The 27,388-nt window shown below is 36.4% G+C and overlaps 3 protein-coding genes across 16 annotated transcripts; 2 read left to right on the forward strand and 1 right to left on the reverse strand.

Moving 5' to 3' along the window:
• The first annotated feature begins 3,601 nt into the window (after window positions 1–3,601).
• Window positions 3,602–13,716, forward strand: SSB (small RNA binding exonuclease protection factor La). 4 transcript variants are annotated; one of them, XM_019727394.3, is made up of 12 exons: window positions 3,608–3,733; window positions 5,272–5,343; window positions 7,717–7,820; window positions 7,911–8,085; window positions 8,716–8,823; window positions 8,927–9,027; window positions 10,027–10,098; window positions 10,425–10,467; window positions 10,853–10,993; window positions 11,357–11,543; window positions 11,671–11,802; window positions 12,068–13,716. In XM_019727394.3, the coding sequence occupies exons 2-12, from the start codon at window positions 5,281–5,283 to the stop codon at window positions 12,154–12,156; spliced, it is 1,215 nt and encodes a 404-aa protein (XP_019582953.2). In that variant the 5' UTR covers window positions 3,608–3,733; window positions 5,272–5,280; the 3' UTR covers window positions 12,157–13,716. The 4 variants fall into 4 exon arrangements, with proteins under 4 accessions (XP_074193835.1, XP_019582953.2, XP_074193841.1 ...); XM_074337725.2 differs by having other exon boundaries at window positions 3,637–3,765; window positions 12,068–12,463; XM_074337734.2 differs by lacking the exon at window positions 7,717–7,820 and having other exon boundaries at window positions 3,602–3,733; window positions 12,068–12,463.
• On the reverse strand, window positions 12,157–22,277 carry METTL5 (methyltransferase 5, N6-adenosine). 4 transcript variants are annotated; one of them, XM_019727397.3, is made up of 8 exons: window positions 22,078–22,273; window positions 21,811–21,962; window positions 19,828–19,942; window positions 19,278–19,459; window positions 18,261–18,343; window positions 14,175–14,226; window positions 12,643–12,692; window positions 12,157–12,259 (listed from the first exon to the last, which is right to left on the reverse strand). In XM_019727397.3, exons 2-8 carry the CDS (start codon window positions 21,917–21,919, stop codon window positions 12,221–12,223), a joined length of 630 nt encoding a protein of 209 aa, XP_019582956.1. In that variant the 5' UTR covers window positions 21,920–21,962; window positions 22,078–22,273; the 3' UTR covers window positions 12,157–12,220. The 4 variants fall into 4 exon arrangements, with proteins under 4 accessions (XP_019582956.1, XP_088650702.1, XP_088650703.1 ...); XM_088794576.1 differs by having other exon boundaries at window positions 21,811–22,269; XM_088794577.1 differs by having other exon boundaries at window positions 12,643–12,746; window positions 21,811–22,261.
• A 32-nt stretch (window positions 22,278–22,309) lies between these two features.
• Window positions 22,310–25,902, forward strand: LOC109445207 (small ribosomal subunit protein eS4, X isoform-like). 8 transcript variants are annotated; one of them, XM_088794570.1, is made up of 3 exons: window positions 22,310–22,413; window positions 22,692–22,740; window positions 23,498–25,902. In XM_088794570.1, the coding sequence occupies exon 3, from the start codon at window positions 23,505–23,507 to the stop codon at window positions 24,309–24,311; it is 807 nt and encodes a 268-aa protein (XP_088650696.1). In that variant the 5' UTR covers window positions 22,310–22,413; window positions 22,692–22,740; window positions 23,498–23,504; the 3' UTR covers window positions 24,312–25,902. The 8 variants fall into 8 exon arrangements, with proteins under 8 accessions (XP_088650696.1, XP_088650700.1, XP_088650694.1 ...); XM_088794574.1 differs by having other exon boundaries at window positions 23,503–25,902; XM_088794568.1 differs by having other exon boundaries at window positions 22,318–22,413; window positions 22,665–22,740.
• The last annotated feature ends 1,486 nt before the right edge of the window (window positions 25,903–27,388 follow it).

Genomic DNA, 27,388 nt, shown 5'->3' on the forward strand with positions numbered 1-27,388 from the left:
TTGTTTACAGTTATTAGATAATTGGGGGGATATTAGAGGTCTACAATCATCAGACCTAGGGGCAGGCTCTAGGTCTCTCCACAATAACCTCACTCTCAGGTGCACTGTTACAATGAAGGTAGGTCTCAGACAAGATTCTGCCACACATATGAACAACAATTAGCAAGAACACAAAAAATCAATTCTACATTCCATCCCCCAAGCTCAGAAAGGCACTAGATTGCTGCCTTTTAGGCACTGAGACATTCATTTCACACACACAAAGTGAAAAATCTAGTATAAGCCCAGCAGCCTTCAGAGTGGTGTTCTTGCCCTGCAGCTTTGATTTGAGCATCTGCCACTTAGGGATATTATACACCTGTTGCCTTCCCTGACCAAAAGGCTAGAACACTGACACATCTGTGTTGAATAAGAGTTTCATGCTTTTTTTTTTTTTTCTCCTCTCTCTCTCTCTCTCTCTCTCTCTCTCTCTCTCTCTCTCTCTCTCGTTAAAGTCAAGTGAAATGGTGAGTCCATTCCATGAGGTCATTTGGACTGGTGTAGTGCTCCAGGCTGAAAGAGACCCGGATTCCTTCTCTTGCTGCTTTGCCATGCCCATGGTGTTGCCTTTATTTGCTTGGTCCAATTTCATTCATGACCACATCCACACCTAGCTAGTGGGAAGAGAACAAACTCTTTCTCTTTAAGTGTGACCTGGAAGTTACATACATCACTTTCACATCTTATCGGCGAGACATGATCTTATTTAGCTGTAAGGGAGGCTGGAAAAATGTAGTGTGTGTTTTTTTTTTTCATCTGGTTGGCCATGCACTTGTTTAAAAATCAGGGGCAATTTTATTATTATAGCAAACGGGTAGAGCCAGTATTGGGGGATAAGTAACAGTCTCCGCCATAATGACAAAATTGTTTAGGTCAGGCGGCAACCCTTCGCAGCTGAATTTACCCAGCTGATCATTCCTTCCTTGAAACATTCTCCTCTGTTAGCTTCTATGGCACCATATTTTCCTAGTACCTCTCAGGCTGTGCTTGTCCTGTCCAGTCCTGTCCTGTCCAGGCTTCTCTTCCTTTATCCAATATTCAAAGAGCTGGAATACTAGAGGGTTCAGTCTTGGGTCCTCTTATCTTCACTGTCTATACTCTCTCTAGAGAGCGCATCTAATGCCATGACTTTAAATGTCTTCTACATGCTAACAACTCCAAGGTTTGTATCTCCAACTCTGACTTCTCCCTTTAGTTCCAAACTCATTTACCAACTTGCTTGACATCTCTACCTGGATGTCTAATACATATTTCAAACTAAATGTCCAAACTAGAATAATGCCATTATCCAAGACTAATTGTTCTCAATATTGAGGTAGGGGGAAAGGGAGGAGCAGTAGCTACCTCATAGCATTTAGAAATGAGGGTAGGATTTTTCATTGCCACAATGACTGGGGGGAGGGGGTGCCACTTATATTTCTTCTAAACATTTTTTTTCTGACTCAGCATTATGTTTATGAATTTCATCAATGTCAATGCAAGTAGAAGTGGCTTATTTGTTTTCATCACAATATAGTTTATTACTTCATTGTTTGATTACAACACAGTTTAGTTACCCATTCTTTTTGGATGGATATTTAGTTGATTTCCAGTTTTAAAAACTTATACACCATGCTGCTATGAATAGTCTTGAACATGTTTTCTTGTGCACAGATGTGAAAATTTTCCTGCAATACATTTTTAGGAGTGGACTTTGGGGACATCTGCTGAATACAACTTAAACTTTAGCACAAATTACCGAGTTGCTTTCTAAAATGACTATAAAATTTACACTCAGAGTGAAGGTCTTTTAGTATATCATCCTACAATGTTATGCTATGAGTGAGGTGGATATCAGTATGAAACTCTTCTTGGTGCTTTATAGGAAAAAATGAAGTTTCCTGGTGTGCAGCCAAGAATCCATTTTCCCTAAAGGTTGATGGCTGCATGGAGCCTGGCCCCTGGAGGAGACAGATGGTGGTGGTGGTGGTGCTGAGAGAGAGAGAGAGAGAGAGAGAGAGAGAGAGAGAGAGAGAGAGAGAGGCAGACAGAGAGAGAGAGAGAGAGAGAGAGAGAGAGAGAGAGAGAGAGAAAACATATTAAGAGAGGGAAGAGAGAGAAAGGACCAGGAGACCAGGAACCCGATGGGAACATTAAATAATGTTCTGCAGTAGACTGTATCTACAGTTTTACCCAGACATGGAGGGGCATAAATCAGCAGTTACATTTGTTTAGGTGCCACTGTCTCTAGGCAGTCTGGGTCTCCTTTTTATTCCCAGTGCCAAGCTCCATACCAGGACATTTGTAGGCATGTAATAAACACTTTGCTGAATGCATGAGTGGAAGTACCCTGGAAGTATTCATATGATTTGTTCTGTTAAATATCTACATTTTCACTGACTTGATCAAAAAGAGAATTAAGTTTTTAATTATGTCTGGCACAAAACAGAGACTAGACAAATATTAGTTGAGTGGATAAAAGGGAACCTAATTAGGGGTGACCAGTTAGCTCAGTTGGTTAGAGCGTGATGCTGATTCCATCCCCGCATGGGTCACTGTGAGCTGCACCCTCCTTAAAAAAAAAAAAAAAAAAGAGAGAACCTGATTAATTTGAATTTAAATTACCTGAGCATAATTGCACTTTTTTTCTCATTGGCTTGATGCAATGTTTAGACTGAATCTATACCTGCATTTTGTTTCCAAATAAATACATTTGCTGTGTTTTGGGACTGCCAAAAAGCCCTGAGATCCCATAACAGACTATTTCACCACGTTACTTCAAATTTTCAAGAAAATTGAGGGAAAAATAAGATTGCCTCACCACAAGAAAAAACTCTTTTAAATTAAGTGACTAAAATTATTGTGTAAAAAGTATACTAATGGGAAAGGGCTCTGACAGAGGCAATAGATTTCTGCACTAGATGGCATTTTGGTCATCTGAAATCATGTTTGTTTTAATTTGACATACGCTGCTCCTCTTACTATATGCCAGGTGCAGGTCCCAACAAGGTGCATATTGTATCACGTTTAATGCTCACAACAACTGAATAAAGTGGGTGATATTTATCATTGGACCCACTTTATACATGGGAGATAAAGAAGTTTAGTAACTTGTCCAAGGTCAGTCTGTAAACCGGTGAGTGCGCTGTTATTCCAATGCAGGGAGTCTCATTCCAGAGTCCCAGCTCTTAAACACTAACTATATTGTTTTCTTAATTCTAAGATTCCATGAATCTTTGAATTAGAAAATTTCACTTGTCATTTTTTTTTGAGAACCATTACAACACGATGTAGTTTAGATATACATGGATAATTTAAAAATGTTTTTGAAATGCATAATCTGAAAAAAAGCCAAACACTTCATATGAATGGAGAGCCTAAGGAAGGGCTGGAAATACAAATGCCGTCCAGAGAGACCTAAAAATAAATATTTATCTTAACATCTTCCAACACCCTGCGGATATTGTAACCCAATTTCCTCGGAGTGTGGGCGGAACTCCGCGAGTCGTGGGAGCCCGCGGCCGGAGCGCATGCTCATAACGCGACACCAGCTTCTGCGTGGCCCAAACCCCGCCCATTCGAGCCGCAAGGGCTGCCGGGACTGACCCCATCTTCTTTGCGCGCGTTAGGCCAGCCGGCTTCGCTGGGAAGTCCGTGTGTTGTTGTCGCTCTTAGTGATCCTGTGGCCCGGCTCTGCGGGTCCCGGACCTTAAAGGTGAGCAACCTGCCGGACCTAAGGAGAAGAAGGTATAAAAGGGTCTGCTTTGCGTGGTGCGCGACGGCGCGTTCCCTTTCTTTGCTGCCTCATGCTGGGCGCGTTCGGTCCTCTCCTTCCTCTTGTTCGAATCGTGCGCCGCGTGGGCCGAGGCCCCAGGCAGCGCGCTGGGCAGAGAGCGGGGAGGGGCCCCTGTCCCGAATGCAGGAGCCTGGGGTTCCCTGCACGTGGCTGGGACTCCGGCGAGCCAATGGTTGCTTTGGGACGGGGCTCTGGCGGAGTCTGTGGACAGAAGCTTCCCGCATCCCCACTGCGTCTTTGAAGTTCCTACCTCCACCGCCTTCCAGTGTCGCCGTAGGCGGACGTTTCGGGCCAGCTTGTAAGATTGTGGGGAGATTGGTGCGGGCTAAACTCGGGAGGGTTCTTTGAATCACATGGGATAGTGGAGGCCCGAGAATCGGGGCTGTGGGTGTTCCCCTGGCATAATACCGTAACTATCTTTGATATTTAGGGTCCTCATTCACTCATATTAAGGCTTCTGTGTGAAATGGATAAGTGTGGCTAATGTGGGTAGGCCGAAGAAGTCTTGTAGGGACTAAATAGTTCTTTTATTTCACCATTTGCTTTATAAGGGGCCCTAGATCATGATGGTAACTTGGGAATGTAGATTGTGTTCGACAAACCAATGCATAAGATTGAGCAAACTTTGTAGTGGGATGTGCACTATACGAATCCCTGTTGCAAGAGCTTCCAGTGTGCATCCAGCTTATTGCACAGTAATCACCAGGTGTGTGCTGATTACACCATGTGTAAGGGATGCTTCCAATAAGTACCAATAATAGTTCCTCACCAGGGTGAACTAATGGCAGAGATCCTTAATGAATTTTTATATACTTTTGTACAATGTGGATGACTGGGTGGCTTAATAGAGCAGTAGAGGCAAGTAATTTGAAGTGAGAAGATTGGGTTTTGTGATCCCTAGCAAACTAACCTCACAGCCTTATTTTTTTCTGCCCTGCTGATCAGGAAACTGGATGAAGATTAACCAATACATTAGTGAATTAGTAGGCATATCCCCAGTTTCTCATCGTTTTAGTATCCCCAGGCTGTATAATTGTCATTTTCATATGTTCCTTAATGTACAATTGAGCCCTGACTGTAATATGTGAAATTTTTTCCACCCTAAAGTTAAGATATTTAATGCTTGCTGATAACAAGTTTTTGGTAAGTCAGCTCTGATTAATTTTAAAAGATCCACACCAAACTGAGTAGGACTGAGATGCATAATGAAGATAACCACTTGTTTTGTTATAGAAGATGGACCAGTGATTTACTGATAGTCTTTCATTTTCCATTGGTTATTCCAAAGATTTCTGTTGTTTAAATTTGAGAATTGAGTAGAGAAATTGAACCTGTGAAATTAAAAATTCTTGATCTTTAAGAAAACAATGGGATATTGATAACTTTAAAACATTCTTTTTCTGGTCTTGAGTTTTATGTTAAAAAAAATAATAATGCCAATTTGGGAAAATTTACAGATAGCCACAATGGCCGAAAATGGTGATGAAAAAGTGGCTGCTCTGGAGGCCAAAATCTGTCATCAGATTGAGGTATGATCCTTGTGCTATTCAACTGCAGATCAAGCTCTTTGAAAGGAAATTTAGGGCCTCAAAACAAATAACAGCAAGAACATTTAATTTTAGTACATATGTTGATCTATTCAATATTTAGCTTGTCTTTGAGTCTTAGAATTAGATGTACATACAATAGTATACAGTTCTATATTGTCAAGCCAGTTTATGAAACTAAAGGACTACAAACACTTGAAAAGATAATACTATGGACTTTTTTTCTTTAGTTTCCTAGTCTCTGAAGTGAGTATAATAGAAGTTCCTTCCTCATAAAGTGGTTGTGAGGATTATGTTATTTACCGGGTTTCCCCGAAAATAAGACCTAGCTGGACCATCAGCTCTAATGTGTCTTTTGGAGCAAAAATTAATAAGACCCGGTCTTATTTTACTATAATACAAGACCGGGTCTTATAACATAAAAACATAATATAATATATGTAATATAATACCGGGTCTTATATTAATTTTTGCTCCAAAAGACACATTTGAACTGATGGTCCGGCTAGGTATTATTTTCGTGGAAATACGGTAATAAAATATAAAACATTTAGTAGAGTGGCACTTAATCAGATAACATAAAAATCCTTTGTAAAGTACCTTCCCTATTAAATAACACTTAATATTTTTGAAGTTCCTATTTTTTCTGCCCAAAGAGTTTTTCTCCGCTATTGTAATATTTTTTTTTAATGGCTGAGGAAAGGCAGTAAGTGGTGGCCCCTCCAGACTAGCTTTTTTTTTTTTTTTTTTTTTTTTAATATATAAAGGCAGCTCACAGTGTCCCCTGTGGGGATCGAACTGGCAACCTTGGTGTTATTAGCACCACGCTCTAACCAACTGAGCTAACCAGCCACCGCTGTTGTAATTTTTAAGAGTATCTGTTTTAAAAGTCCTCAGCATTTTTTGAACTTAAGTATTTAAGTTGAAGATTTACTGTCACAATAATATGCTTTATATTCTTACTGAAGAACTTCATATCCTTTAATTTGGTGTGTTTTTTGGCAACGCTCAATTATTTTTTAATTTCCACTTCTCTGCTATTTTAAATTTCCTATATTGCAACTTTTTGTAATGATTTCTTTATAATTGTGAAGGAAAATTACAAATTGTTCTGTGTTTAATATTTAGAACAATACAAATATGTATAAAGAATAAGTTAGTGTCCCTTCTACAACCTGCTGCCTCTCTCAAGTCCCACCCTCCTGAGGTAATCAAGGTTAAAAGCCTAATGAATATCCTTTTACACTAACATACGTTTGGAGGAGTCAAGTTTTGTCATCAATAAAATACCCAATCCCCTATTTGATATGTAGGATATTTCCATTATTTTTATTTGTACTAGTTTTATGATGAATATCTTTATCTATAAATCTTAGTAAACATGTTTACTGACTTAAGGTAAAATTCCTAAAAGGAGATGTACTGGGTCAAGGGTTATGCACATTTTTAAAAACTTGTAGTACTTATTGCCAGTTTATGTCTCTGGCATGACCATTTCTCTGCGTTCAGGCCTATGTTAGGTATTCTTGTTTTTAGAATTTTGGCCAATTTGTTAGGTGAAAAATGCCATTTCATTGCTTTAATTTACATTTCTTTGAATTTTTTATGTTTATAGTCCATTTTTAGTTTTAGTAATTTTTAAAAATATTCTTTACTCATTCTTTTTAGGTTTTTGGTTTTTTATAAGAATTACTAACAAACTTCTGTGTTTGTCTTTTACTTTTTATGCTACTTTTGGCATTCCAAGAAGTCACACCTAGGGCTTTTCATGTGTAGTTTTTTTCCTTGCAGAAAAGGTGACTTGAGAAAGGGTTTCCTTGAGAAAGGGTGACTGCTTAGATATATGCTCACCTGTTTTTTTAACTTTAAAAAATAGAGCTCTGAGCATCAGTCTGTTTACTAGATGGGTTACTGATGAGTTCCTGAATCATTTAACTACAAAATCTGGAAGTTTCTCAAAGGCTAATAAAATAAAAAGGAAAAAAAGAACAAAAAAAAATAGAGTGATTAACCAGTTTATTCCAGTTTTTTTTAAATTGAACAACACATTCTTTCCACACTGATTTGAAACGAGGTTTTTTCACATACTAAATCCTTAAGTTGGTATTTGTCATAAGACTTTCTAGTCTGTTGGCTTATCTGTTAATTACATTCTTTTAGTAATCAATTTTTAGTTTTATCTTTTTGTTAATTTGTATTATGTTTTGTTATAGTGTATTTAGGAGAAAATATTGTCTCTTAAGTTATGACATGTATTTTTAAAGAATAGAACTTGGTGATGTAATGGTAATAAAAATAAAATCTAGGATTGGAGTATTATACAATGCTCTGAAATATATTATAATTATTTTGCAGTATTATTTTGGTGACTTCAATTTGCCACGGGACAAATTTTTAAAGGAACAGATCAAACTGGATGAAGGTTGGGTACCTTTGGAAATAATGATAAAATTCAATAGGTAAAAAACCCTTTTAAAAGTCATCTCTAGATTTTTCTGTTCACAGATGTTACTAACAAGTCTTACAGTACTTCTTTGTATATTCTTCAGGTTAAACCGTCTAACAACAGACTTTAATGTCATAGTAGAAGCATTAAGCAAATCAAAGGCAGAACTCATGGAAATAAGTGAAGATAAAACTAAAATTAGAAGATCGCCAAACAAACCCCTCCCAGAAGTGACTGATGAGTATAAAAACGATGTGAAAAACAGATCTGTTTATATTGTAAGTGGCCCTTTAATGCATTTGATTGTATCTTACATTTATTTAGAAAGAACATACTGTAGAGTGGGTAAGAAAAAGGTCTCAGGAATCATAGCTTCACCACTTACTATATATATGTCTTTGGGCAGTGTTCTTAACCACTCTGAGCCTTATCTTTATAAATGGGGATCATATTTTTCACCTTATAGAACTGTTGTGAGAATTAAACGAAAAACCCAAATACCACTGGACAAAATCTTCGGCATATTCTAAGCACCCAGTGCATATCAACTGTTCTTATTTATCAACAGCTAAACTAGTAATTTTCTTTAGCATACTAATTTTTTTATTCTTGAAAATTTCAGACATAAGAATAGATTGGATATATAATGTACATTATCGAACTTCAACAGTTATTAACATGATTAATCTTGTTCTGTCTCTGTCCTAATGATTATTTTGAAGCAAATCCCAGATAAATGAGCCACTTGGATTGCATTGGAGAACAATGGCTCTTAACCAGAGCTGTTAAACATTTAAGAGCAAGAGTGAGATAGAGAAGTATATCCTGCCTTCATTTCAAGACAAAATGAATCATAATTTCTGGCAAGTTGTTTACCTGATTTGTACATTTCTTCCTACTCTTTACAGAAAGGATTCCCAACTGATGCAACCCTTGATGACATAAAAGAATGGTTAGAAGATAAAGGTCAAGTACTAAACATTCAGATGAGAAGAACATTGCACAAAGCATTTAAGGTATGGCTACTTGATGTTACAGACTTTTTACAGTTACAGACTTTTTCTAGTTGAAAATATATGAGACATATTAAAAATAAACATTTTCTTCCCCTTTTAAAAGGGATCAATATTTGCTGTGTTTGATAGCATTGAATCTGCTAAGAAGTTTGTTGAGACCCCTGGCCAGAAGTACAAAGACACAGATCTACTAATACTTTTCAAGTAAGTCTTTTTGCTGATGTTTCTCTGGCCACTTAGTTGTATGGAATTGACACACTGGGGTAAGGAGCATGGATTACATTTTCTGTAAGGACAGTATTTTTTGTATCCATAGGCATCCTTTGAGAATGGCTTGAAATTTGCTTAGTGGAAACTGTTAGTCCTTTGAGACTATAAGGAAGTGTTTATTAGTACCCTTTCTCTGTTAGCAATTAATAAAGAAGGTTAAATTTCAGTACTTATTTTGCATCTCAAATTTCTAATCAGGCTGGATACTAAAATTTGAGCTGTTGGTGTGGCCAGAGAGTAAATCACTACAATTTTTATCCTTGTTTCTCATAGTGTGTATATATGCCTATATTTTTATACAATACAAAGGATTATTTAATAAGGATTTCGGATCACATTCTTTAATACTTGTGTCTAAAATGAGGACAAACCAGAGCATTTTCGTGGTAAAGTTAGTTGTAGGACCATAGTCCCCCACTTTTGCATTCAGTCTTCTAAATGCTGTGTGTTAAACCTAGTGGACTGAGACTCACAGAGGACGCTGTCAGTGTGAAACCCTGACATGTATTTTTTAACGTGATTTTCACAATTTCTTATTCTTGGGTCTCAGGGTTTTTCGAAATTTTCTCTTTTTGTGAAATGAACACTACAGAAAACTAGGAAACATTCAAGTATTTTACATAACTACTTTTTTTCTATACATGAATGATAAATAACCAATGAGATTGTTAATGGATATGAGGTTTCTTTGGGAAAATATGAGTTGTTAAAAACATTGTATACTTTAAAATGGTGAATTTTATGGCAGGTGAATTATTTTAGTAAAGCTGTTAATTTTTAAAAAGTAATTTCCTTGGCATCTTTTGAATTTTTAGGTAATAATTACGTTGCTAGAATATGTTGTGACATTCCTTATACCATGTTTTAAATCATTGAATATAATTTAAAATCTTTGTTCTCATGAATTTAGTCTCTTTATTTTGTGTCCTTTAGGGAAGATTACTTTGCAAAAAAAAATGAAGAAAGAAAACAAAATAAAGTAGAAGCTAAATTACGAGCTAAACAGTAAGTATACTTAGCTAATCATAACCTTTTTAATTCCTTAAAGCTTTGACAAGGGCCGATAGCAGTTCTGGGAAGTGGAGCTGATAATGAACTCTGAAATGAATAGGAATAGGTCTTCTTTTACTAGTGAAACATGGAAGTCTTAAACTGCCGTGATAATCTGGGCGCCATATTGCACTCTAGCATTGAACAATCAGAAAACCTAAGGACTGGCTTTGGTTACTAAATATTAATAGTTTAGTGATCATGAACAAGGTTAACTTTATCAGGATTTAATTTTCTTAACATAGTATTTGGAAACATTCTAATTACATTTTCATTTGTAGAGAGCAAGAAGAAAAACAAAAGTTGGCAGAAAATGCTGAAATGGTATGTATTACTGGGATCTAAAATCTATGGCTCACAGTTATGAGAATAAAGTCTGAGGGCTTTTTACAGAAAGTATGTAAGCAAGTCTGTAGTTGTCATTGCACTAAATAGCTAAATATTGCCTAAAATTATTCTTTATCCAGAGATAATTTAATAACCAGATTTATATAATTAATATGTACATAACTAATTAAATATTACTTGTTGGAGAAATAAGTTAAATCAGAAGCCATTGTAGAACAAAGGATGACAAAGGAAATGAACCATTAAACTGCTTCCAAATAGCATTTTCATTTCTAGCTTTTTAATTGTATAGGTATAGATGGTATAAGCCATTTCTGATTTGTGGTGGTTTTTGAGAAACTTGTCTTACATATTTTCACAGAAATCTCTAGAAGAAAAGATTGGCTGCTTGCTGAAATTTTCGGGGGACTTAGATGATCAGACCTGTAGAGAAGATTTGCACATCCTTTTCTCTAATCATGGTGAAATAAAATGGATAGACTTTGTTAGAGGCGCAAAAGAGGTTTGGAAACATTCATATACTTTCTAGCAATGTTTTAAAATCCATAGAAATTTATCTTTTAGTATAATTACTAAAATTTTATTAATGTATGAAAATGGTTTCTACTTGATCATTTGTCCTAAAATGTAATAAAATTTACTGTCACTCGATGTGCTGTATCTGGTGTTTTCTCAGTTGTGCTGTGAATAATTGTTGGTGTCAGTCAGTGACTGCAAGTTTTGTAGTAACTTCCTGATGTTTAGTAAAATTCATTGAAACGGGGAATGGCATGGAATATTTACAGGGTAGGAAAAATTACTTTGAAGGAATTAACTGTGGGATTAAAAACTCAAAGGTGTGACTTTTATTTTGTCTTTGGTGTAGGGAATAATTCTATTTAAAGAAAAAGCTAAAGAAGCACTGGATAAAGCCAAAGATGCAAATAATGGTAACTTACAATTAAGGAACAAAGAAGTGACGTGGGAAGTACTAGATGGAGATACGGAAAAAGAAGCATTGAAAAAAATCATAGAAGATCAACAGGAATCTCTAAACAAATGGAAGTCAAAAGGTCAGTTCTGATTTTTCTCTGATAGTTTGGTTATTTTAATTCATTTGGTTGAGTAAAAATTGTGTTCAAAGGTGCTGACGAGATTTGAAATATTTCTTCACTGATTTCTCAAATTATGTCTCTGCAGGTCGCAGATTTAAAGGAAAAGGAAAGGGAAATAAAGCTGCCCAGCCTGGGTCTGCTAAAGGGAAAGTAGCATTTCAGGGCAAGAAAACTAAATTTGATAGTGATGATGAACATGATGAAAACGGTGCATCTGGTAAGTTTTTCTAAGTTTTTGGTACTTTCATGACATTTGTGGGAGAGAACAGTGATGTGGTTTTTTAACTTCTGTATGAGTGACATTCTCGGATTGCTGTTTACCTTTGTTATACTGTTTTATAAGTGGAAAACAAGGATGTTTGGATAAGTTTAGATAGCCGAAGGTCTGTACTAAAGGAAAACCTTTTCTTATAATTATGAATTATGCTCAATATTAGAGTAAGGCTTACAGTGAACTTAACAAAAATTCTGTTATTGTATAGGAGCAGTAAAAAGAGCAAGAGAAGAAACAGACAAAGAAGAACCCGCATCAAAACAGCAGAAAACAGAAAATGGTGCCGGAGACCAGTAGTGTAGCAAACACATTTTTTATTCATTTTAATTAGGTTTTCAGCTGCTTTTGTCTTTGGAAGCTTTTAAAAAGAAAACCGAATTAGGTCTACTTCGATGTCCACCTGTAAGAAAGGAAAATTTTTGTTGTTTACCTTGTCTTTTTTTGTTACCCAAATGAGCATTTTTTAAAAAAATGTATAGTTCTGTATGTGTTATTTCAGATGATTCAAAATGAAAAGAAAGATTCTTGTACTAAATTGCCTTTGTAATATGAGAATGTATGAGTACAAACTAATAAAATATATACTATATAAAAAGAGCAAAAACTTAAGTTATTTTTTTTTCTGCTCAAAGCATCTGAGAAAGAATTTACCTTAAACCAGAGTATTGGCTGTTGGTTGTAGGCCTGTCCCATAATCTGTCTCCTAGTCTGGCTTTCTGTATTTACTTGGGCAACGTAATAACATTAGAAATAATTACTTATTGTAAACTTCAAGAGACTTACTGATTTCTTTTTATGAAACTTGTATGATGCTGGCAGGTCATATCGCAGCTCTATAAAATAAAAGTTATCTAAGGATAATATTTCCAAGCATTTATCACCCTTGACTAAAAAAAAACCAAAACAAATTAAGAAAGCACTAAATGCTGGTAAACCGAACATTTTAGATCTGTCACTTTAACTTGGTGTTACTCAAGGGTTGACAACATATTTCCAAGATTAGCCATGGCAAACAGATCGGCATTTCTGCTGTTTTGATCATTTATACCAAAATTTGAGGTTATGAGGAAGAGTTTAGAAGGATGAAAAATAGATAAAAAAGTATATGCTATGAAAATGATAGTACCTTCCTAGTTTTAATTTCCTAATCTATAACCAGCAATTTCATAACAACTAGGCTTATTTAGAAATTATGTTGTCTGGGTTTTAGTAATGGTAGTAAGTAGCTAATTACAAGCTCTCAAATGAAAACCCATTTTTCATATTCTAAATAATGTAGGTTCTCCAAACTTACTACTAGTCATTTTAAAGGGATGACAATGAGTCTACCTACCCTTCATATTTTACAATATAAATTCTAAATCTCGGTCACAGATCTCAAATTTTAATGTACAGTCAAATCACTTCAAGTCAAATCTTGTTGAGGGGCAGATTATAATTCATTAGGCCTGGGGGAGCCTGAAATTCTGCAAGTCTAACAGGCTCCTAAGGGATGTCAATGCTGATGACCTGAGGACCACATTTGAAGTAGCAAGGCCCTGGCTTGGTACACTATTAACCTAGGCTACGTCATGTTGCATATTATACTCCCTTAAGTAAGGAAGGACAACACTGAATACAACAGGAAGACCGATCTTTTACACATTACTAATTATAATGAACAGTAACATCTAATTATATGGTTAACACCATAGTGCTAATCCATAATTTATTATGTAAAACACGTTTCCCTCATTGTACTCTTATTTCAGGCTTTTCAGAATTATTTGGATTAGTTAGCTTCTTAGCTGTATGCTTTCCCCATTTTGATGTTTGTGAATATTATCCAATTTACTAATAAAAATGTATCAAGCATGATTTACTCACAGTGTGGATGATTATATTCTATCTCCTACTAAAAAAGAAAGCTTCATGTTACTGACTTCAGGGGCAATTAGAAAATTGAAATAGGGAATCCAGGCATAATCTGGTGGTATTTTCCACAAATGGATTTCAAACTGAGGTTTGACCAACTCCAAGCACAAGCTCTTCAGTCACTGAGAAGCGATACAGGATTCTGTTGGAGCCTGGAGTGATCAAATGCTTTGGTACTGTTAGAAATTTTCAGTAAAATGCATAAATTGGGACAGTGTTAGGCAAACACTGATACCCTACCTTTACTCCATTTGCTACCCAGTACCAACCATGCCATTTTGCCACACTGAAAAACGACTTACAGTATTTTTCCTTAGCATCTGTATAAAAATGCTGGTTCGACTAATGCATGTTAGCTTTCTTAGATAATTAGGATTTGTTTTAGGAGAAAATTGTCTTACCTGCAATAATATCTATCTTGATTTTCCATTCTGCAGCTTTCTTTTGAATATGCTGAACATAAATAACATGTTAATGTGAGCTGATTTTTAAATTTTTAAAAATTGTTTTTTACTAATATTTGATACTAAGTTTTCAAGCTTTTAAAATTTCATTAGACTTTAGACCCTTACATTTTTTTCAATTGGATAGTATTTAGAAAATAAATGAAGCCATTTCAATATAGTGGGGGTACCAAAAAATGTATGCACATGACTTGTAGTCATCTTTTGTTATTGGTATACATTGAGTATTACAATTTCAATAGTTTTTTCCTTTCTTAAAATGTGTATACATATTTTTGGCACCCTGTATTTAACAATTTGAGCCAAATTACATAATTAAATCCAAGTAATAAAGTATGTACAACTAAGTGTATATCATCAGTATATACAACTATCCTGGAAACCAACAGATCTGTTTCCATGGGCAGGCAGTTCAGTGGCAGTATGGTATAGTAGTTAAGAACATGGTCTCTGGAATCAGCCTGCATTTGAACTACAGCTCTGCTGTTTACTACCTATGTAACCCTGTGCTGATTACTCATTCTGTGCTTTAGTTTCCTCATCTATTAGGATAATAATGATATCAGATTGTTGTGGAATATGAAAAGTGCTTTGAATTGTCTTGGCACACAGTAAGTACTAAATGTTAGCTATATGTCTAAAATTCTTCAACCTCTTCATAAAGTTTTTGGTTGTTAATTTGTTGTAAAAATCACTTTATGAATTTAAAATATATATATGTATATATATAATACTCCAACATTAACAGGAATGGAAAAAAGTTACCCATACTTCCCTAAATAAATTACATGCATAATTTTTTTTAAATTATAATAGACATTTATTTAAAGTAATACATTTGCAGCCCAGATAATTCTAAATTGTACATTTCAGAGTTATACAACATCATAAAAATACTTTGAGGATAGCTGCATCCAAACATTTCCATTACATGATTATTTCTTTGCCCATTCTTCTCTCACATTTCTTTCAGATATGGTTCATATTGGAATATGAACCCGAATAACCTCTGTCAGATATGGTTCAAGGTAGAATTTATCCTCATATTTTGTCAACTGCTCTTTAGGCAAGATCTGCTGCCTCATGGTCAGGTCCGATGCTCTTAATTCGAAACACCCTGTCATACAAGTTCTCAGGAAGCCTTCTTATTGCTTCTTTTACATCTTCATCCACATGCATTGTGTTATCGCACATTAACCCTAGTTTATTGAACCCTGCGGCATTGTAATACCATTTTCGAATACTCTCTAGCCACCGGCTTGATGCTGCAACAGCAGGCCTGCTTGCCATTTTGGCCCGTGAACCCATGCATAATTTTTTACGAATACTGATACCAGTATTTCATTATTACAAGCATTTTGTTCATGTTGGTAGCGTTCATAATACTTAAGGCATCGAGTTGATTGATAAACTACTTAACTTGCCCTAAATTTTAGGGTTAAATATTTCTGTTATAAACAATACTGACAATATGTTTATGCTTATAGTTTTTTCTTGAATTTAATAAATAATCCCAATTTGGGGCATATTTTCCCCCTAGTTTGAGACCTATTTCTATATAAGGATACAGACTTGAATGCAAATGACATTTTAATTTAATGGAATCTTAGGATCTCTGACAGATCTGTAAGAAATAAATTATGAAATTTCTTAGCTATTTAAGCCCTAACGTTAGTGAAAGAGTTTTTAGACTTTAGATTATACAATGGAATGTGGTTCATTCTGGCAGAGATGTCAAAGAATGAATGGGGTAAGCTTGGGATAAACACTGAAAGAACAGTGGCTGGCTTATCTACTTTGCTTTAACAATGAGCCAAGAACTAAATTTTCACAATGCCTAATGAAGAAAGATATGGGAACAGCTTTGCGAGTCAAACAGCTAATTATTAGCTTATCTGCTAGGATACACTTACATTTTACCTAAATAGTTATCAAAAAATTACTCTATACAAATGCACCTATAAGCATTTTTAAAAGACAAGGGTCTACAGTTAAGGGGTCTGGGATAAACTTCAGTGACGATGTTACTAATTATATAGAATACTTAAGCAAAATTACCACAAACTTATAACAGATACAGCTACAACATAAAATAGGGACTGTATAAATGTTAGATGTTCATCCCCCATCATACCCCCTTCATGTATGCATAATATATACCAGATTAATTTCTTTAATTAGTCACTGTGCTAATGGAAATAATCACTGTCTAAAATGCACTTAGTGAAATAATTTGCTTAAAATCCAACTATTAAGCCAGCCAAGGCAATGCTGATAATGCTGCCTTCTAATGGTGGAATATGGTAATATCAAACAACAAAGAAGGGAGTTCCTTGGTAAGTGGCTATAGGAGTTCATTCAATTAAGACTTTGCTGCTTAATTGCATTTTTTACTGGCATATTTTACATGGTCTGCATGAACTGTATATGAGTAACAAAATTTATATTATGCAAGCTGTGCAGAAAAGAGTTCATAGCAGGCCTGACTGCTTATTCTTAGAAAGGCCTGCATATAAGGTTGGCCAGTGGCTAGAGTATGGGAACTTAGATTTTTGGGAGGGTTTTTACTCCCCATCTCCTTAATTAGTAACTGTGGCACACTGCTTAAACTGTTTATGCTGAATACCTGTTTTGCTCCTGGAACTCCAGAATTTGGTATGTGCTAGGTAGGCATGGGGTGGTGCATAGATGATCAGTCCCCAATAAAAACACTGGGCACCGAGTCTCTAACGAGCTTCCCTGATTGACAGCATTTCACATGCTTGTCACAGAAATTCGCTGCTGGGAAAATCAAGTGCATCATGTGTGACTTCACTGGAGGCTTGTACCTGGTTTCCCCTGGACTCCAACCTTTGCACCTTTCCCTTTGCTTTTGCTCTATATCCTTCAGCTGTAATAAATCATAGCCATGAGGATGACTACATGCTGAGTCCTGTGCAACTTCCTTGAAAATCATCAAACCTGAGGATGGTCTTGGGGACCTCCTCAAGACAAGATTTTTAGATACCAATAATCACTCGTGTTTGCTTTCACATATCAAATGGAGATTTATTTACCAGTAAAGTTCTGTTCTGTTCTGCTGCTTATCTACATGTTAGCAGTATACATTTTTTAGCTATGTAATTTTATAGTTTTAAAGGGTTATTAGATTACCATATATTCAGAATTGTTTCCAACTGGATTCCAGTACATTGTATTTACACAAAATGTTTTTTCCTATAAAACTTCCTTAAAATCTCTTAATACATGTATGATTTAAAGTAATAATAGTTAACAGAGCAATTACATATGCCAGATACTATTCCAAGTGCTTTGTAAACTTTCATTCTCATAACAGTAGATGGTACTCTTAGTTCCTCATACTCCCAGAGTACAGGTGAGTACGGTACAGGTGATGAACCTGAACTCAAGTACCTCAACCAAAATAACAACTGAGAAGCAGCAGATTTTGGTCTCATCTGGCTCTATAGTTTCTGTTCTTGATCACCATGTTATACTGACACCCCAAAAATGTACCACCCCTGTCCCCAATTTTCTGGAATACATCTTATACACCCCCCCCCATGTGTTATATGTTGGCAAGAAGAATAATGGAAGAGGTGGGTTCTAAACTGAGATTAGTTTAGGTCCAGGCTCAGTGTTCTTAAAAACCATGACTTACTGCCCCCCTTTGTGCACCAGGCCACACAGGGACACTGGGACTACAGGCATCAACCACGACTTACCGAGGCAAACAGGACGTATTGTAACCTTGGTTATACCATACTTCTCTACTCCTGAATTATAGTCTCTTTCCTAGTAACAATTCCTGCCTGAACAAATCTTTGATAAAAGAAATGACACGGGCTGGAAGAAAGCTCATCACAAATGCTAGCGAGTTAAAGGAAAAATTCAGTTTCTAGTGCCAGATGTTAAAAAAGGTCAGGAGAAACAGATACCCTGGTATTTAGTATTCACAGCAAATCCTTAAAACACTGCCATGAATTTAAAAATAAATGACAGAATATCCTAATTTGAACTTACCTCTCTAGTTGAGGATTTGTGTAGAGAATATACTGCTGTTCTTGCCATTTCCAAAGCAGTCTTCAGAAATGTCATATCTGTCCCTGTTAAGAGTAGAAAAAGTTCCTATGTATATTATATGCCTGTTTTCAATGAATACCAGGTATTAAAAAATACCAAAATAGCCACTTTAAATTCTTTATGCAAAAAGATGGTACACATAAGTAAAATATCCAAATATCTCAACGTTGACAGAATAAAACCAGAATTATACTGTTAAATAAGGCTGAAGTAAAATTTTAGTATATTCCAAATTAACGACTTTCAAAGAGGGGAGAATGGAATAGATAGAGTAGTAATCAGAATGGGGGTTTGTGTGGAAGTAAGGACTTCTTAAACTGTCTTGTCTTTTCCTCCTTTTTTTGACTTCTAATCCTCCCTGTCCACAGCATACACACAAAATAAATAGCCATAGAGTCACTGTTACTAATGGATACATGTTGAAAATCTAGGGTGTGTTAAGGCATTAAAAAGAGATCCTAAAAGTATAAAATCCATTATAGGATTCAATATCATTCATAAGGGTTAGGTAAGTTGTTGAAAATGGAGTATAAATAAATGAATAAAAATACTATTCATTTAGTAAAAATTTATAAAAACAAAGACTGAAAAATTCCCTATCCACGCATTAAACAAATTGAAATTGAAATTGTAATAACTATAAAGGTAAGAAATTGGTTTATTTACTATATAGTGATAAAATTGCTTAACCTAAACAATGAGAAATTGGTTTTAAAAACTTGCTTTTCTTCTGTAGCATACAGAATATAGTCAATGTTGCAACAACTATGTATAGTGCCATGTAGGTATTAGACTAATTGGGGGATCACTGCGTAAGTTACATAAATGTCTAGACACTATGCTGTACACCTGAAACTAATATCAAATAATACTGAATGTCAACTGTAACTGAAAAAAAGAATTAACAAAACTTGCTTTTCTACAAATACACCAGTACACCTTGTTCTTGTTACTAACCTTTATTATTTTTGGTCCCAAAGGGAGGATTCATAATTACTGTATCAAATGACTTGGATATTCTGTTAGATAATAAGCACACATCACATTGAACCATGTCAACATTTGTTAACTCAAATTCTTCCACATTCCTATTAAATATTTCCAGTGCATCTTCATCTATGTCAAATCCAACACATAACCTGTAAATATAAAACACACACAGTGTAACTACTTATAGCTCCCAAGTCAACACAATAAAATTAAAATCATACCTTTTCAACCCAACAGGTAAAGAGTGAGTGCTACCTTTCAACAGCATGATTTCCCAACCTGGCAGGTGTTGGAAACTCAGGTCTGTATAAAAAGGGAGGTGGTATCTGACTGCTGCTCTTACCATTTTGTTTTTTAGTTTGTTTTGATGTTCTGCTCATTCAAAATGTACTCCTTATCAGATTCTTGTTCCCCTTACCTCATACTTGTAGAATCCCATAAATATAATCAGTTGATCCTATTTACGCTTCTTATTAAAGCCAACCCATACCCAAGTAGTATATATTGGATCACTTACCCTGCTCCTAACATTGCAGTTCCAATGCTAAGCACTCCACAACCACATCCTAGGTCTGCAACCACTTTATTTTCAATGTCATCATATGTATTATGAATTGTATAGAGCATACATGCTAAAAGATCAAAAAACGTATTACAGAATAAGCAAGTTGATGACCAAAATCCAATTTGTGCAAATGACTCTACAACAATTTCTTGTCTTGCATTATTTAGTCCTTTTCCAAATGTTGTTCCAGATAATTAAAAAACATAAGGCATTATAACTTGGTATGTAGTAAGAGGCCCCACAAAATACAGTAACACATGCCAGTGGTTCCCCAAAACTAGTCCACTGACAATGCCAAGAAAGATAAAACTTTTGAGGTAAAATGAGAACAATATGGTCAAAATGTTTTATTTTTCCTTATCCTGTTCAAAACATTGCCATACACACATATATCAATTCTTTGATATTGAAATATTACTCTTATGAAAGAAGGTAAAGTAGGTTTTAAAAATATCTTTCCTTATCAATATATAAACTTGGCAACCCTGCATTAGTTTCCAAAATTATTTTGAAATTTTACTGATCTATGAATCTATAAGTCTGGGAACCACTAATATCAAACAAAGCATTAACATTAAAATGGCACAGTACTTTTTTGCAATACATTTGGCATCAGAACACAAGTACAATAAGTTTAAGCTAGAATGGGAAAAGAAAAGACCTACATCCACAATAGCCTTTAGACACATACATTTATGATCTATGAATACATATAACCTACTAATGAGGCCTGATTAGAGAACTATTAAGGAGCAGAGCAGAAGCTGCTGAGATTGGAAAGGGATCTTTCAAATATGCACAATGGCCTGGGATATACTGAAGTGTTGCATGAGTAAGACCACTGATCTCTCCTTGTGGGGATATATGAACCCAGCAAGGATTACTGGCCATCACTGATGCCCCAGGATCCAGAGGTTTTTTATCAAAAACACAATTACAGGGACATCTCAGGCTGACAGCACTGTCCTCATTGCTGCAGGTGTTAGTGACTTTGAGGAGGGTATCTCAAAGAATTAGCACTCGTGCTTGTTACACATTGGATGTGAAAGTGATTTTTTAAAAAAATTTGATTCCACTAAGAAACCCTATAGCTAGAAGACATTAAAGAAGTCATTATCTAAATTGAGAGAACTTGTCTTAACCCACAGTTTTATGCCAGTTTTTGGTTGGAATTATGACAGTATTTTGGAGTTAAGTGCAGGGATGCATACATTTTCCTTGACTTTCATTGGTAGCTTAGAAACAGAACTATGTTGGAGCTGGACAGGATTCCTCCTTGCAGGTGTTGCCAACAAGTACATTTCCTAAGACTCTTCAATACTTTCATAATACGTTTATTAAACATGAATGTTTTTTCCTGTACTCCTAGTATTTGTCTCTCGCATAAAGCAACAGTGCTGATTCTCAGGTCATTTGTTAAAATTGAAATGCATCCTTATCTTTTATAGCACCTATTCTGGATTTGTTAAATTCAGTCCTTCAATGACCAAGTCTAGTATTCATTTCTAGGGCAGAGTACAGCATAGGACTCCTTGTGCTGACAATTCCTTGAATTGATTCTTATTTAGCAAATATTTACTGAGCTTCTAACTAGGAATTCTTACAGGCACTTGGAATTACGTGAACAAGACCAACAAATTCTTTGCCCTCAAGTTTATAGTGTTACGATAGAAACAGATTAAAAAACACGTCTGATAGTGTTCAGGAGTATGCAAAAACCACCAAACAGTGCAATAAGTGTGTGTCTGTGTGTGGGATGTCTTTAGCTGTGTAGTCAAGGAAGCCCTCCCTAACGTGATATGTAATCTTACAGCAGATTTCCTCTAGACATTCTTCGTACCTAAATAACTGTTCTAATTTCATTATGGAGAGACAGGACTAACTCGAGGCAAAGGCATGGTCACTAGCCGCCCTATCTGCAATGTGCGGCCCTACCTGCAATGTGCGGCCTGGTCGGATACTGTTCTAGAAGTAGCTTGGGCTTTTCAAATCCATCCACTTGTTGCAGGCGACTCTCTAGCTCCTTAAGCCTTAATTTCTTCATTTTTAAAAAAACTGTGGATTCTCAGGATTTAACGGCACTGGATCTGCAGAGAAATCTATTTAACCTTCATTTCCATCCTCCCCAACCTTCCCCCCGACCCTTTTTTAAACGCCGCAAGCCAGAGGCACGGCATCGGACGCAGGGCGCTAAGGACACACCGGCCCAGGCCGGTCCTACTCTCCTCCTTGCGCCAGGTGCGGGCGGAGCCTTCGATCAGCTCTCAGCCTGCCCGTCTCCAGGGCATCCCGCGCGGATCTCGGGCTCCTCCTAGACCCGCAGAACTTCACACACCGCGTATGGGAACCACAAGAGACAGCTCGCGCCACGGCCGGGGCCGGAAGCGCCGCTACGCACGCACGCACGCACGCACGTACGCACGCGTCAGAGTCTAGTGGTCCCGTGCCAAGGGGCAACTGTCTTCCGACTCTCGGTTTCCGCTGGTGGCACGAAGGAACGCGTCATCCGCTTCCGCCCCGGCCCAGTCTGCATCGTCGGTATAGCTTGCCTTCTCGGAGCCTATGCTTGTCCCTGCCGCCTGTTACTTGGCCATAACCCAAAAGGATGAGGGAGAAAGGGTGAAAGTGAGGGTGCAAGTTACGGTCACTTTGTTTTAATGGCCAATGTGGCCCTTTCTGCCTTCTGCCTTCCAACTCCCCTCTCAAAGAGTAGCAGTCTCCACTCACTTTTGCCTCCTTGGGCCATTAGCATGCCCTACTTTATCATAACTTTGTTTCCCTCTTCATAGGTTGTTTGTGTCACTTATATCTCACAGGTGGTGATGTGAGAGACGCCGGAAGAAGAGAATTTATATGAAGGAATAGGTAAGTAGTGGTGTTAAACGCTGGGAAGCGGTCAGGTTTTCATGGAGGAGGAGCCGAAATCAAGTCGTAGTGGATTTTGAACTGAATGGAAGCTTAGGAAGTAGAGTAAATGAACAATTCTCAAGAAACGTGGCTATAAAAAGAGGAGTGAGAATAGTTAATGTTTAGTAAGATTGGAGGAAGCTTTTTTTTAAATGATAGGAGATGTGAACATAGCTAAATTCAGACAGGTTAAAGATAATAGAAAAGTAGGGGTTCAAAATACAAAAAAGGATTTTGAATGGAGTTAGGATCCTGAGAAGTGGGATCCAGTGCCTAAGTGAAATGATTGCCTATAATCTGGGGAATAAGCTCTTTTCATTATTAAAGGAAAAAAAAGAGGAATGGATGGATGAGGATGAAGTAGAGGGAGTGGTCTTTGAGGCTGCTACTTACTATGAAAAGTAGAAGTCAAAGTTGTCCATTATGAGGGTTAAATGAGTTAGTACATATAAAGTTCACAGCACATAAAGTTACTACATAAAGTTATTTGTCACATAACAAATCTCCAATAAATGTTTGTTGTTGTGGTTGTTGTTGGTTGTTTTTGGTGGTGGTGGTGGTGGGGGTATCTCTTGAGGCAGAGGTGACTGTAGTAAGGAGTTTGAACCAAGTGGATGATTGAAACTACCTGGATATGTGAAGACAATTGACCCATCTGAGGTTGAAGGCATTTTTTTTCTATTTTGAAAAATTAAATTACTCTTTCCGTGCCCAGCACAGCCATGGCTCGTGGTCCCAAGAAGCATCTGAAGCGTGTAGCAGCTCCAAAGCATTGGATGCTGGATAAATTGACTGGTGTGTTTGCTCCTCATCCATCCACTGGTCCCTACAAGCTGAGGGAATGTCTTCCTCTCATCATCTTCCTAAGGAACAGACTGAAGTGTGCTCTAACAGGAGATGAAATAAAGAAGATCTGCATGCAGCGGTTCATTAAGATTGATGGCAAGGTCCGAACTGATGTAACCTACCCTGCTGGTTTGATGGATGTCATCAGCATCGACAAGACTGGAGAGAACTTCCGTCTGCTCTACGACACCAAGGGTCGCTTTGCTGTTCATCGTATTACACCAGACGAGGCCAAGTACAAGTTGTGCAATGTGAGAAAGATCTTTGTGGGCACAAAAGGAATCCTACATCTGGTGACTCATGATGCTCGCACTATCCGCTACTCTGATACCCTCATTAAGGTGAATGACACCATTCAGATTGATTTGGAGACCGGCAAAATTACTGATTTCATCAGGTTTGACACTGGTAATCTGTGCATGGTGACTGGAGGTTCTAACCTGGGAAGAATTGGTGTGATCACCAACAGAGAGAGGCACCCTGGTTCTTTTGATGTAGTTCATGTGAAAGATGCCAATGGCAACAGTTTTGCCACCCGGGTTTCCAACATTTTCGTTATTGGCAGAGGGAACAAACCATGGATTTCTCTTCCCCATGGAAAGGGTATCCACCTCAGCAATGACAGAGAAATCATTGCTGAAGAAAGAGATAAGAGCCTGGCGGCCAAAAAGAGCAATGGGTGAAATGATCTCTAGATGACATGATTGGAAGAGTCTTTGTACTTAATCAAGATAATACAGCATGAAAAAAATTAAAACTTTTATTTTGAGATAATTCTAGATTTATATGTAGTCATAAAAAATAACACATAGAGAGACCCTATGTATCTTTTACTCAGTTTTCCCCAATAACACTTTGCAAAACTGTAGTACAATACCAGCCAGATATTGATGGATACAGTAAAGACATAGCATTTCCATTACCACAAAGCTCCTTTGTGTTGTATCATTTTACCATCCTACAAGCAATGTATGAGGGTTCCAGTTGCTTCATAGCCTCACCAATAGTTGTTATTTTCAATTTAAAAAATTATAGTTATCCTAGCAGGTATGAAGTAGCAATTCATTGTGGTTTTGAATTGCATCTCCCTGATGGCTGGTGGTGAGCATCTATTAATATGCTTCTTGACCATTTCTATAGCTTCTTTGGATAAGTGAGAATCCAAATCCTCATTTGCTTATTTTAAATTGTGTTATTAATGTTTTTATTTTTGAGTTGTGAAAGTTCCTTATATATTCTGGACACTCGATCTTATCAGGTATATGATTTGCAAATATTTCCTCCCATTCTGTTGTCTTTTTACATTCTTGATAGTGTCCTTTAACATGCAAAAGCTTTAAATTTTTGATGGTGTCCAAATCTATTTTTTAGGTGTTTTATCTAAGAAACTGTTGCCTTGAAAATTTGAAAGTCTTGAAAATTTACACTTATGTTTTCTTCTAAGAGTTTTACAGTTCCAGCTCTTACACTTAGGTCTTTGATTGATCTTGAGTAAATTTTTGAATGTGGTATGAAGTAGAGGTACAAATTTATTCTTTTTGCATGTGGATATCCAGTTGTCTCAACATTACTAAAAATGCTATGTTTTCTACCATTGAATGGTTCTGGCATCCTTGTAGAAATCAATTGAGCATAGATGTATGAGTTTATTTCTGGACTCCCAATTTTATTTCATGATCTATATGTCTCTCCTTATGCTAATACCACACTGTCTTGATTGTTATAGCTTTGTAGTGAGATTTGAAATGGGAAGTGTGAATCTTTCAACTTCATTCATCCTTTTCAAGGTTGTTTTGACTCTTTGGGTCACTTGCATTTCCATATGACTTTTAAGATTAACTGGTAAATTTTTGCAAAATAAGTATTTGGAATTTCCATCGAGGTTACAGTGAATCTGTAGATCAATTTGGGAATAGTTCCATCTTAATAATATTAGGTTTTCCAGTCGATGAACATGGGATACCTTTAAATTTATTTAGATTTTGTTTAATTTTCAACAATGTTTTATAGTTTTTAGTATACAAGTTTCATACTTGTTCATTACATTTATTACTAAGTACTTTATTTTTGATGCTGCTATAAATTGAATTGTTTTCTTTATGTTTGGATTGTTCATTGCTAGTGTAAAGAAATACAATTGATTTTTGTTATTGATCTTGTATCCAGTCATTTTTCTAAACTTAATAGCTCTAATTGCGTGTGTGAATTTCTTAGTATTTTCTATATACGTATAATGTCATGTTATCTTCAAATAAAAGTAGTTTACTTTTTCAATCTGTTTGTCTTTTTTTCCCCCTTGCCTAGTTGCTCCGGGTAGAACCTCCTAGTACAATATTGAATAACAGTGGTGAAAATAGGCAGTCTTGTCTTATTCTTGATCTTAGAGGGAAAGCTTTCAGTCTTTTACTGTTAAGCGTGGTGTTATCTGTGGATTTTTTTTATTCAATTTTATTGGGGTGACTATTATTAATAAAGTTACATAGATTTCAGGTGTACAAGTCTGTAATGTGTAGGTTTTTCATAGATGCCCTTTTATCAGGTTGAGAAAATTTCTTCAAAACCAGTAATTCTAATGAACCGTTCTGCAAAGTTGTATTTTTTTTCCTCCTGAAATATTGAGGCAGGAGCAAGGAAAGAATGACAGTTGAATAGATTCAGGATAGTAGTTTTAACAGATGGATACAATAGCAGCATGAGAGAAAAGACTATGTGTGGTATTGGCAAGAGAATGGTTATAGTGGTGGACCAGGAAGTCTGTGGGTAGGTGGAGAAAGAAGTGAAAAGAAAGGGGATGAGATTGAGGGGAGCAACAGTTGAGGGGTGAGGATGTGATGATGTTAATAATAGGTTTAATGGATGAAACGGAGAGAGATCTAGGATGATATAGGTTGAATTCAAAGGAGATTTAAAATTTGTATAAAGCACATACGGCTGAAGGTGGGAGCAATGACTGCAAGCAGCGCAAAGAATCTATAAAGGTGATGGAAATGTTCTAAAACTGTATTTTGGTGATGTTCGCACTTCTTTTTAAATTTACTTAAAATCATTTGTATGCTTGAAAAGAGTGTCACTAAAGTGTTGTAAAAATGGTTAACAAAATACATGAGTACATGGATCAGTTCTAAGATGGCAAGGCTGAGGGTGAGGCCGTGAGGATGGGTGGCTGCAGTGGAGCAGAGGGAGGAGATCAATGTCTGTTGGACTACCATGTAGACACTGAGGTCTCTATAATGGTGAGGACTTAAGATGTAGAAGAAAGCTGCTTTCTATAGCCAACTCTTTAAAAAATGCAGGGGCAAAATATTGTACAAAACACTGATAAAGAGGGTTGAAGAGTGATTTCAATGGAGACTACAAGACTTACAGACAGGTACTTTCCCCACATCACCAGGAGACATGTTTGCTTCAACTTCAGTTGATGGATTAGTAATATTTGCTATTCTTTGTGACAGAATGGTAAGTGGGGAGCACATAAGATGTGCAATCCCTTCTAGTAGATAGTTAACAATTTACTTGGGGGAAGCCAATGATAAACACTTGAAAAGTTTAGTAAACCACTAGCATCTATTAGAGTGGCTAAAATAAAAGGGAGGGAAGGGAAATGGGGAGTTAGTGTTTAATAGGTACAGCGTTTCTGTTTGGGATAATGAAAATGTTCTGGAGATGGATGATGGTGAGAGTTGCACAGTATTATAAATATACTTAGTACCACTGAACTGTGCACTTAAAAATGATTAAAATAGTAAATATTACGTATATT

This window comes from Rhinolophus sinicus, chromosome 17, assembly GCF_057876585.1.
Source record: "Rhinolophus sinicus isolate RSI-liver-muscle chromosome 17, RSI-T2T, whole genome shotgun sequence".
NCBI classification, from domain to species: Eukaryota; Metazoa; Chordata; class Mammalia; order Chiroptera; family Rhinolophidae; genus Rhinolophus; species Rhinolophus sinicus.